The 12,607-nt window shown below is 37.8% G+C and overlaps 1 protein-coding gene across 1 annotated transcript in view; it reads right to left on the bottom strand.

The window, feature by feature from the left end:
* Positions 1-9,051, bottom strand: part of ATG4C (autophagy related 4C cysteine peptidase) — an 84,186-nt gene extending 75,135 nt beyond the window's left edge. Inside the window, exons 1-2 of the mRNA XM_007959126.2 lie at positions 8,976-9,051; positions 2,642-2,725 (exon numbers count right to left, since the gene is read on the bottom strand). Coding sequence (XP_007957317.1) covers positions 2,642-2,725; positions 8,976-9,051 — 160 coding nt within the window. The remainder of the gene's footprint in view (positions 1-2,641; positions 2,726-8,975) is intronic.
* Between the last annotated feature and the right edge of the window lie 3,556 nt (positions 9,052-12,607).

The following is a 12,607-nucleotide window of genomic DNA, read 5'->3' as shown; positions in this document are numbered from 1 at the left end:
GAGAGGTGGTGGGTGCTTTGGGAGGAACGGTTGGTGAAAGGGCTGGAGGGAGGCAGCATGTCTGGCCTGGCAGGAATAGGCCTTGGGTTACTGCTGGTAATCCTGCCATCCTCTTGTGGGATTAGAGGAGGTCAGAACATGTGGCCTCCTTGCCATCTTTGCAGTACCAAAAGGATTTCTGGAAAGGTGTACAATGATGATCTTGGTTTAAAAAAACAAAAAGTAAACCCACTGCCATTGAGTCGATCCAACTCATAGTGGCCTTGTAGAACAGAGCAGAATTGCCCCACAGGGTTTCCAAGGCTGGAAATCTTTAGGGAAACAGACTGCCTCATCTTTCTCCCCTGGAGTAGTCCATGGGTTCAAACCACCAACCTTTTGGTTAGCAATCCAATGCTTTAACCATAGAGCCACCAGCTTTATCCTGATCTTGGGTTTAGTCATTATAACAGGGACCCATAAAATAGATGATAAGAACAGAAAAGTGATATTCGTCTACCTAACAGTCAGTTCTCCCTGCACAGATATTTTCAGTAAACAGTAAATGTCATAGTTCAAAATTTTTTAGAAGAGAATAGTATTTTTGCAATAATGTAAGAATGTACTACATACATTGTTTATAATGACAGAGCAACCCAAATGTCTTTTAATAACAGAATGAATAAATTATGGCAATTCATCATGAATATCCCATAAAAAATCTACACACAACATGGACAAATCTCAAAAATACAATTTTGTAAGCAATAAGCAAGGCACAGAAGCAAAATATAGTTTGATTGTCATCTACTAAAGATCAAAAACAGGAAACACTACTAAACAATTAGGTTTAATTCGGGCTATGTTCATTTTTGGTTTTGGTGGTGGTGTTTTGTTTTTGCATAGGGGAGGAATACAAATGAGTGGAAGCACCCAGATTTTATAATCACTCATAATGTTGTACTTCTTAGGTTCACACAAATTGTTTATCTTCGTCTCTATATTTGAAAAACAATAATCCATAATTTCAAAAATTTTAAGAACTAAAGAATAATAAAAGAAGAAAATGTCATTCTTCCCGAGTTCTGTCATATCTGTCATATCTCCTATCCTGGTACTGAAGTAGGTACTTGGTACTATGAGGAGAGTTAGGTGACAAGGCCAACAACCTGAAATTAGCAGAGTGGGAACAAATAGGGCTTTAATGAGTGGGAACATGGGGCTTTAATGATGACACTAAGGGACTGAATTAATCAACCTAGAGCTACTGCTACGATTTCTGCCTGTATGTGAATTTCCTTTTGTTTAATTGAGCCATTTTGAAATGAACTTTCTGTTTATTTATATCTAATAGTATCCTTTCTGATTTTACCTCCTTCTATAATTTTATAATGATCTCTGGTGGTGCAGAGTTAAAGCATGACTGCTAACCAACAGGTCGGCAGATGGAACCTACCAGCCGCTCCATGGGAGAAAGATAAGGCAGTCTGCTTCCATAAAGATTTACAGCCTTGGAAAACCTGTGGGGCAATTTCACTCTGTCCTAGAAGGTGTCAGATTCAACTCAATGGCAGTGGGTTTGGGCTTATAATTTTAGAGCAGCCTGCACTTCCATTTCATCACAAACATGATGGAATTAATACTGTGTTTGTAATTATTTGTTAAATGTCCCTTATCTTTTGGACTATAAGCTCTTTGAGAGTCAGGACTGTGTCTGTCATATGTCTTGAAGCACAACATCACAAAACTTAAGGAATGCCGTAAAAGCAGTGCTCAGAGAAAAATTTACAGAGGTAAATATCGACATTAAAAAAAAAAAAAACTCAAAAAAATAAATAACTTTACAACTTGAGAAATTAGAAAAAGAGTTAATTAAGCCCAAAGCTACCAGAAGGAAGAAATAACTAACATCAGAGCAAAAATAAGTAAAATAGAGACTACAGAAATAACGAGAGAATGAATGAAACCAGAAGCTGGGTTTTTTTTTTAAAAAGATCAGTAAAATGGACAAACCTTTAGCTAAACTGACAAAAAGAGAAGATGAAAATATCTAAAATTAGAAATGAAAATAGGGACATTACTAATGTGGTTTTTCAGAAAGAAAAAAAATCGTTAAGAGAATACTATGAATCATACTATACGTGCTGACAAATCAGATGACCTTGATGAAACTGACAAATTCTTAGAAATACATAAATTACCTAAACTGACTCAAGAAGAAAAAAATCTTCAGTAGAAAATCTCGATGGCTCAATGATAGATTGAATAAGTAATCAAAACCCTCCCCTCCCCCAAAAAAAGGCCTGAATTAAATGCCTTCACTGTGGAATTCTACCGAACATTAATAGAAAAAAGGGTAATCCTTCCTAAATACACCCAAAATTTAGAAGAGAGGAAAAAATTTAAGATATCAATTTAAATAATTATTTGGCACCCACACTATAACTTCAAAAATATGAGGTATATAAGATAAGATGACATGACCTTATCTTAATGAAGTTCGTAAGAAACCCAAACTACATGACATTATGTGTTATATATTAAACACAGGTATGCAAAAGAAATATACCAAAAGTGATTAACCTACAAATAAAATTATGAAAACAATCACATATTAAATTTCTACAAAGATTTTTAAATGGTTTATAAACTTAGCACTTACCTTCATATTTAAAATGGTAGCATTTTCCAAGCAATAATACAGGGGAATTTCTACTAAAATAGGTCTTTGTTTTCAACACCCAACCTAAAGGAAAAAAAATAAAATTTCTGCAATTACAATAGTTAAGGCTAAAATTCCAGTATTTTTGTTTTATTATTTTAGCTTAAACCACCAATTATCAATTATGAATGCACACTTTTTGCAAGAGTTTCAAAATATTGGACAATAAACTGAAAATAAAGTCGATTTTTGCTTTTTTCCAATATAGTTAAGTATTTTAACCATAGTCTATCAATTTAAATAACTTAAGAGAGAAATATTTTTACTTTAATTCATTTTCAAACAGGATGTAATGTTCTTACGACACAACATTCAAAAGGCATAAATTCTACTCCAGTTTCCCTGTCACCAAGCTCTTTCTCCAAGGGCAAAAAATGTTACCAATTTTACTTGTCTTCCCATTTTAGATAATTTTATAATTATAATAAGTTGAAAGTATTTGAATATCCCAATGAAGTCATTTAGGGAAACAATCACACAGTAGACTAATGTATAGGGTATTAGTGGATCTCTGATGGTTCCTGGGGAAATATATTACAACTCCATCATTGCAGCCAAATGAAGATGTCTGAAAGTGGAATATAAGGCAGACCATCTCAATTGTCCACCTCCCAACCATCAATCACCAACTTTAGATGCTAATTTTTCATTGTTCTAATTTTCTTCCTACTAAATCTTCAGCATCTAAAAAGTAGTATCTTTGTGGCATTTCATGAGGCTAATGAACATGTTGTTAGCTGCCATCAAGTTGGCCCTGACTCCTTGCACTCCTTGCACACACAACAAAATGTTGTCCAGTCCTGAACCATCCCCATCAGTTGTGGATCAGACAACTGTGATTCACAGAGTTTTCACTGGCTGAAAACTAGTCTAAGTCTGAAACCTGCAGCATACAAAAGATCCACTGATGATGAGTGGTAGCTTTGCATGAGGTGCATTGGTTGGGAATTGAACCCTAGTCTCCAGAATGGAAGGCAAGAATTCTGTCACTAAACCACCACTGTCCTCCCTCTGAATATAACACAAAACCAAATTCATTGCTGTTGAGTCAATTCCAACTCACAGTAACCTTAAAGGACAGATTAGAACTGCTTTTTAGGGTTAAAGGGCAGTAAATCTTTACAGAAGCAGAATGCCATCTTTCTCTTACAAACTGGCTGGTGGGTTTGAACTGCCAATCTTGCAGTTACCTGTTGAGTGCTTAACTATTGCACTACCATGGCTCTCACTCTGAATACAGTAGCTCTTAAAATAAATTTCTGAATCTCCTGAGATAAAGCACTTGTCTGTTACCTTATTGAATATTCCCAAATATATGAAATTCCTGACTGTTAATGGTAGGATTAAAGCAGCTCCCAAAATAGAAATGTATAGGAAGAAAAAGAATTTGAAATTAAGAGTCCATAGGTTTGGGTCCAATCTTAGTGAGATTATCTGCCATTTTACTCAAGTTATTATAAAATTTAAAAGGGGCAACTGTAATGAAAAATGTTCCTTAAAAAATGATATAAATAAATGCAGATATGTATTTATAATAAAGATGATGCGAGTATCCGAATTTGGTAACGAAAGAGAGAAAATGGAAAGTGAAATACACTAATTAGACCTTCAAAAGAGCTCTGGTGGCATAGTGCCTAAGATATCTGACTGCTAACCAGAAGGCTGGTGATTCAAATCTACCAGCCACTCCACAGAAGAAAGACTGGGCAATCTATTAGATGTACTGCCTCAGAAATCCAAAGAAGCTGCTATGAGTTGGAATCAACTCAATGGTGGCGAGTTTGGTTGGTTTGTTTTTTTCCCATTCTCATATATGCCACATCACTGTGTACCTTTGAGTGGCTCATAGTGACTCTGCATGACAGAGTAGAACTGTCCAAATAGCTTTCAAGGCTGTAATCTTTACACAAGCAGACTGCCAGGTCTTTCTCCGACGAGTGATTGGTGGCTTCAAATGACCAGCCTTTTGGTTAGCAGCTGAGCACTTAACCATTGTACCACCAGGGCAAATATTACTGCCAAATAAATCTCCCTATGGCTCAGTTTTTATTTGGTAACTCTTTTGTTCAAAACACATCCTCATAACTCATTACTTAAATTTATTATGACCTCCTCAGTCATACTAAAGACTTCCACAATATGACACAAATTTCATTTACAGCTGTATTTCCTACTACTCTTCACCTACACTCAAAATGGGCTTTACCATTTGGCTCATGCTGTCCTGACTAAAATGACTTCCTCAATACCTGCTCATCTAAATCCCACCTTTCTTAATACTCAAACATGTTCTTCTATGCCACTTTTTCCTTTTCTTACTTGGCTCTGATCTCTTCTCTGAACTTCAATGAAGAATTAGTATTTGCTGACCATCTATTGGGTACAAGAAATTAGATAATGAACTTTACATGTATTATCTCTTAGAAATATTATTAGTTCCCACTGGAATGATTCCAATCTCCAAAACAGCAACAATCCCTTCCCCCAAAAAAGGCAGTATTTCGAAACCCAATCCTAAGAACTCAATAAAAACAAATGCAAATAAAGAGATAACCTTTAGGGAGGAATACTCCTTCTCTCTATGCTTTACTCTCTGCCTATGGCCTCTTACCAGCCCTTTCTCTGCAAAAAGTATGAACATGATTGGTCACAACCCTAAATACTACGAAAGTCAACATTTTACAACACAAGATTGCAATGTTTTAAAGTTCAACAAGCACTCAAGTGATACATATATTCTCTATTATTCCTATTTTCCACAGAACCTGGCACGGCCTAACCCCTCCAACAGACTCACTTCTTTAATACTCCATGAAAGCTGTTGTTGTTGTTATGTGCCGTCGAGTCAAACCCGACTCATAGCGACCCCTCCTTGGGTTTCCGAGGCAGTATCACTACGGAAGTAGGATTGCCCAACCTTCCTTCTGAGGAGTGGCTGGTGGGTTTGAACCGCCAGCCGTCTGGTTAGCAGGCAAGTGTCTTAGCCACTATGCTACCAGAGCTCCCCCATGAAAGCTAGGACATGTCAAAAAGCCCAACCATTTCTCTATCTTCACAGGCATGACTGAGCTGAATCAGACAAATATGCCAAGTGACTAAACTATAAAATACACTTGTTTCTTTTACTTAGCTTTAATTGACTAGTTTTCATTTTATTTTTATAAAAGGTTCATAGAAATGTATCACTTGTCTCTACCCCAGTTACTGATCTAAACCAGGACACTAAGGGGGAGAGAAGGAGAAATGGACATAAGAACATGCAGTCAGGAGGAAACAGGTCCTGAGGTATAGGAAAGAGCCATGAATAAGGACTCTCACAAATATGTTCCTCTTTTGTATGCTAAAGAAGCGCTGGTGGTGTAGTAATTAAAGCATTTGGCTGCTACCCAAAAAGCCCCAAAAAGTCAATGGCTTGAACCCACCAGCCACTCTGTGGGAAAAAGACGAAGCAGCCTGCCTCTCTAAAGATTTACAGCTTTGGAAACCCCAAGAGGCAGTTCTACTGTGTCCTATAGAGTCATTATGAATCAGAATTGACTCAATAGCAGTGGGTGTGTGTGTGTGTATATATATATATACACATATATATATACATATAAATACATATATCTAGCAGTGGGCATATATATAGAGAGAGAGAAAGAAATACATTCATAAGAATCCTCCATATTCAAGAGTATATTTTCATTCTGTTCCTTCTCTTCACATTTCAATTTCTACTTATAGCAGCAAGGCGGTGGAAAAAAGATAAATAAAATGTTAGGATTTCTAAATGAAATAAATTAAATATAACTAAATAGTTTGAGAAATTCCAGTATATTTGGCAAATGGAACATTTGGCAGAGTTGTCATTCAATAAATTAACTCAGAACAGTTAATGCCTATGAAGGGTAGAAACTGACCAGAAGAAAGCACGAGGAAACTTTCTGAGGTGATGGAAATGTTCTATAAATTGATCGGACTGTTGCTTTCATAGGTGTATATATGTGTCAAAGCTTTTCATATTATCTATTTAAAATCTGTCAAAACACCCCAAAACTTATTAATTTGAAACAACTTTTTCTTGTATTTCACACAATTCTGTGGATTGACTAAGCTCAACTGGGCAGTTCTTCTCCTGGTCTTCCTTAGAATCTCTAATATAGTGGGATCAGATGGAGAGGTTTAAATGGGACACTGGGTCAGCTGGGTCCCTCTGTCTTACAAAGCCTTTCCTCTTCGTGTGACCTCTCCATGCAGGTTCTTGAACAAGGTATCTGGCCTGGGTGGTTGCATGGCAGCTCTCAGCTCCAACCCTGAGTAAGCAGAAGTTGCCTAGAATTGACACAGCATCCTCCTATCTTGTGCTATTTGTTAATGAGGAGCACAGCCCAGCCCAGATCAATGAGAGGAGAAACAACACAAGGGCAATTCATTGACAGCTACTTTGGTGATTGGCTGCCTTAAACAGAATCGGCTGCCTTAAACAGAATCTTACAAAGATTCTATCTACTATGGACTTTTACAAAGAACCTATAGTTCTTTGAAAATCATAACTGAGGTATCAAAAGATGCTGAAAATTCAAAGAGCAGAGCAATAATAAAGATAATGATTTTCTGGAGGATGAGAAACATCCAGAAGAAGTATGATTTATTAATTTTTTTAAAAAAAAAAAGGAAATCAAGTTTATATACTTCATAAAGTCATGCCCCAAAAAAGGAAAAGTGAAAGACTTTTTCAAGAAAGTACAGTCCACTGACCTTTAACTGTTAAGTGTTATCTCTAGCTCCATTTTCAGTATATCATAGTATTTATAAAAATATTATACTCAAAAGGAACCTCAAGCAATTCACAATAATTTACTGAGGGAGATGCAGTACAGTGAATTACTTAATATCTAGCCATAGTTTTTGTTAACTCCCACCTAATGACTGGTGGGACTATGCAAACGTGAGGTGCTTATGGCTCACCAAGGGGATTAGACAGCTTCCTAATACTGTAAATAAAATGCATGGCACCTTTGTGAGGTTAGGCCATGCAAATATGGTGTCTGGACCCCTAACATGAGGACTCTATCAGCTTTGCCATACCTCTAAGCTTAAATGAGCTATCCTAGAGGTGGAAAAGGGGAATCTCACTACCATGAAGAAACAAAAGCCAGGATTATAGCATGTCCTTTGCACCTGAGATCCCTGCGCTGAACCACCTTGATTCAGGACACAAATGGCTGTGACACCAATGACAGTGAGAAGCAACTGCAGAGAAATGACAGCAAAGAAGGAGCAGAACTGAGACTGGCATGAGACAGAGCAGTGGGCTTACCAGCACACAGAGTGAAAAACTTGAATGCTTTCAGGCCAAGGCTTGCTGACTGAGTGGGGTGCCTCTGGGAATTTATCAGCAGAGATAATAGGGTTTTGTGGCACTTGCCAGAGCAGGACAGAGGCCAGGCCAAGGAGTCAAGGCATGGCTGAGAGGAGGCTGCTCTGACCCAAGAACTGTATCCTGCGCATTCCTGATCCTAAATTGTAACCTGTTACTTTCCTAATAAATTCCATGATTTTGAGTATTATCTATGAGTTCCATGTGGCTACTGCACTGGATTACTGTACCAAGCACAGAAGTAGAGAGTGCTATGGGAAAGACTGGGGGTGTGAGAACTGGTAAAAAGATTGGAAGGTGGAAGTATGTCTGATCTCTGCCTCATAGAAATCAGCTGCTGATGTTGATCTTGATTCTCCTTCCCCGTTGTGAAGGTAGAACAGGTCTGATACTCTCATGCCATTTTTACAGAAGATGGCACAGTATCAAATGTTTCCTCTGATTTATATTGTCGTTGTTAGGTGCCGTCGAGTCAGCTCCAACTCATAGTGACCCTATGTACAACAGAATGAAACACTCCCTGGTCCTGTGCCAGACTCACAATCCTTGCTATACCTCAGCACATCATTGCTGCCACTGTGTCAATCCATCTCACTGAGGGCCTTCCCCTTTTTGGTTGATCTTCCACTTTTCCAAGCATGATATCCTTTTCCAGGGAATAGTTCCTTCTGACGACAAGACCAAAGCAGGTGAGGTGAAGTCTGGCCATTCTCACTTCCAAGAAGCATTCAGGCTGCACTTCTTGCACGTCAGATTTGTTAGTTCTTTTGGCAGTCCACGGTACTTTCAGTACTCTTCACCAACACCACAACTCAAAAGCATCAACTCTTCTTTGGTCTTCCATATTTATTGTCCAGCTCTCACATGTATATGTGGCGACTGAAAATACTATTTTTAAATCATGATACTTACTATACTTCATGTTGTTCCAGGCAGATATGAATTTAGTTTTCAGCTTGTCAACTTCATCTGTTCCTGTAGCCTCCATATTCAAATTCTAAATAAAAAGCCATCACTTGGCTGCATGCTTCTGCAGTTTAACCTTTTGTACTGACTAAGAGAAAAAAAAAATTAAGTAATGAGTACATATTATATGGTGCAAAACCTGCCAACGTTACTTAAGTGATTAAGATACAATTTGAATTGGAGATTAGTAAACTAATTCTCATTTTACAGAAGATCTTGTATAATATATTCTATCGATATTTTAATTATGAGAGTCAATATCAAATATACAATAAAATTATGACATAAAACCAAACAATAATCTCCCCCAATTGCTCACAATTGAAAACAATAAATCAATCTAGAAACACAGTTCAGAAAGATGGCAGAATGAATGGGCAGGTAAGCTATTCAGACCCTATACAACAAAGAAACAAGAAACCAATGGAAACAGAGGGGTTTGGTCAATGACATGAGACAAAGTATGTGTGAACTGCTGTATGAAAAGTGAATTTACTACATAAATCTTCACTCAAATCCTAATTAAAAAAAAAAAGAAACAGAGGGGATAATCCTGGAACCCTGAGCTTCAAAGGGAAGGATGAAAGAGTGGAGTAAATACAGAAAATAAGGAAATAAACAGAGCTGTAGACCATCAACTGGCCTGACAGCATGGCTATTTTGAATATTTGCAAGCAGAATGCCAATCATGGCAGCACCCTTATCATCAACACCACTTGCCGAGAACTGCATGGGCAAGATGGTTCAAAGACCAATGTAAAAGTTTTGACCACAAAGTTCATCAAATGAAAAATAGGGGCAAACTTAGGGGCCCTAATTTATGGCATAAATAGACTAACAAACATAACCAAAAAGGCACAAACAACAGAAGATAAATTAGATGACTGGGACCTCCTAAAAATTAAGTTATTATGCACATCGAAAGACTTCTCCAGAAGAGTAAAAAGAGAATCTAAAGATTGAGAGAAAATACTTGGCAATGACATATCTGACAAGGGACTTATCTCAAAAATTTATAGAAAACAAGATGCAATGATGGGTCTCTCCTTGTCCATAGAAAAGAAGAATGAAGAAAACCAAAGAGTCATGGAAGCAATTAGTCCTCACGACTGGTACACCATGCAATCCGCAGCCTATACGACTGTGAGACCAGAACTAAATGGTGCCCGGCTACCACTGTCAACCACTCAGAGGAGACTCTAGTAGGAGATCCTGGATAGAGAGGGAGAACAATGTGGGACAAAATTCAAAATCATTTGGAGGAAAAAAAAAGGGGGACCAGGTTTGCTGGTCTGATAGAGCCTGGTGGAACCACTGAGACTATGGCCTCTAGCTGCCCTTCAGGTCTGGAATTGAACCCACCTGTGGCTTCCAGCCAAACAAAAGACAAGCATATGAGTTGAACATTTACCTGAGGTAGATACACTGCTTGGAGAGAATAATCATGGGAAAAAGAAGGGCTGTTTATGCACAGGGAGACAACTCATGGGCCAGGAGTACATGGAGGGATGGACACAGGGAAGAGGTAACTATCGGTAGGAAGTGGGAGGGGAGCTGTTGCATTGGGGTAAATTGTAGTCAATGTCATGAGACAAAGTGTATGTGAACTGCTGTATGGAAAGTGAATTTGCTCTGTAAACTTTCACCTAAAACACAATTTAAAAAAAAAAAAAATTACAGAAATGTCAACACCTCAACATCAAAAAGACAAATAATCCAATTTTAAGAAAATGGGCAGAGGACATGAATAGATACTTTATCAAGGAAGATATTCAGGCAGCCAACAAACTCAAAAAGAAATGTTTGCAATCATTAGCCATTAGAGAGATGCCAATCAAAACAATAATAAGGTATCATCTAACCCCAGCAACAATAGCAAAGTTCAATAAAACAGAACAAATGCTGGCATGGGTATGGAGAGACTGGAATTTTCATATACCACTGGTGAGACTGTAAAATGGTATAAACACTATAGAAAATCATATGGCACTTCCTTAAAAAGTTGAAAATAGAAATACCATTTGATCCAGCAATTCCACTACTAGGTATATATTCTAAAGAAGTGACATCCAGGACATGTATAGATATATGCACACCCATGTTCATCACAGCACTATTCACAATAGCAAAGAAATGGAAGTAACTTAAACACCCATCAACAGATGAATGGATGACCCAACTATGGTACATACACACAACAGAATACTATGCAACATTAAAGAATAATGAAGAATCTGCAAAGCACCTCATAAAGTGGATAAACTTGGAGAACATTATAATGAGTGAAATAAGTCAATTACAGAAGGACAAATATGGTATGAGTCCACCATTATAAAATGTCAAGGAAAGGTTTACACACAGAAGGAAACTTTTTTTGTTGGTTACCAGGGATGGGAAGGGAGGAGAAGTAAAATTGCTAGCTAGGTAAGAGATACATATTGATTTGGGTGAGGGAAAAGATAATATACCAAAAGCAGGCGACCAGTACAATATCTCTAAAGAAAAGGAAGACATAGAGAGGTGCACAAGAGGTACAGACAACAAAGGTAAATACTATTACACACACAATATTGCATTATCAGTAATAACAAACATTAATCGATGAGTGGATACAAAAGTAAACAGGCAAGATGCTCAGGTATGGGTAGGTGAACTGGAATATACCCATAACCATATATAGGTTTGATGATGATATTTCTATTTATGTACTTGTATATACTATAAAAACATCCCTATATAACAGAGTGAACAGTGGGCAAAGTTATGATAACTTCTTAACCACAACCAAATACTTTGAAGAAGTCAGTTGCTGGGTCTGTGGGCTAGGGACCATGGTTGCAGGGGACATCAAGTTCAACTGGCATTATATAGTACACAAAAACATTGTTCTATATCCTACTTTGATGAGTAGCAACTAGGGTCTTAAAAGCTTGCGAGCTGTCATCTAAGATACAGCTATTGGTCTCTCCTTATCCAGTGTAAAGAAGAGTGAAGAAAATCAAAGATGCACAGAAACAATTAGTGCCAGGGAAAAGTGAACCATGGGAGGAACCTCAGCCTACACGACCCTGAGACCAAAAGAACTAGATGGTGCCCAGCTACCACTGTCAACCACTCAGAAAGGGATCAAAATTAGAGTTCTTGGATAGAGTGGAAGGAGCTCTGGTGGTGCAGTGCCTAAAGCATTTGCCTGCTAACCAGAAGGTTGGCAGTTCAAACCCAACAGCCGCTCCATGGAAGGAAGATGGGGCAACCCACTTTCATAAAGATTTACCATCTCAGAAACCCAATGGGGGTTGCTATGAGTCAGAATCAACTCAATGGCAGTGAATTTGGTTTGGGGTTTGAATAGAGTGGGAGAAAAATGTGGAACAAAACTCAAAGTCATAAAAAAAAAAAAACAGCCTTACTGGTTAAGAGACTGCTGAAACCCTCAAGACTATGGCACCTAGTTACCTTTCTGGCCTGGAATTAAACTCACTGCCATGGCTCAAACTTCAGCCAAATAGATAAGTCTACAAGGTAAATGATTACACCAGGGAGGTGTAGTCCTTAGAACAATTAACCATGGGAGATCA

This window comes from Orycteropus afer, unplaced genomic scaffold (genome assembly GCF_000298275.1).
Source record: "Orycteropus afer afer isolate SDZICR_OR568_19922 unplaced genomic scaffold, OryAfe1.0 scaffold00016, whole genome shotgun sequence".
Classification (NCBI taxonomy): domain Eukaryota; kingdom Metazoa; phylum Chordata; class Mammalia; order Tubulidentata; family Orycteropodidae; genus Orycteropus; species Orycteropus afer.
Note: the sequence above shows the minus strand (reverse complement) of the source record. Positions and strands in the feature narration are given on the sequence as shown.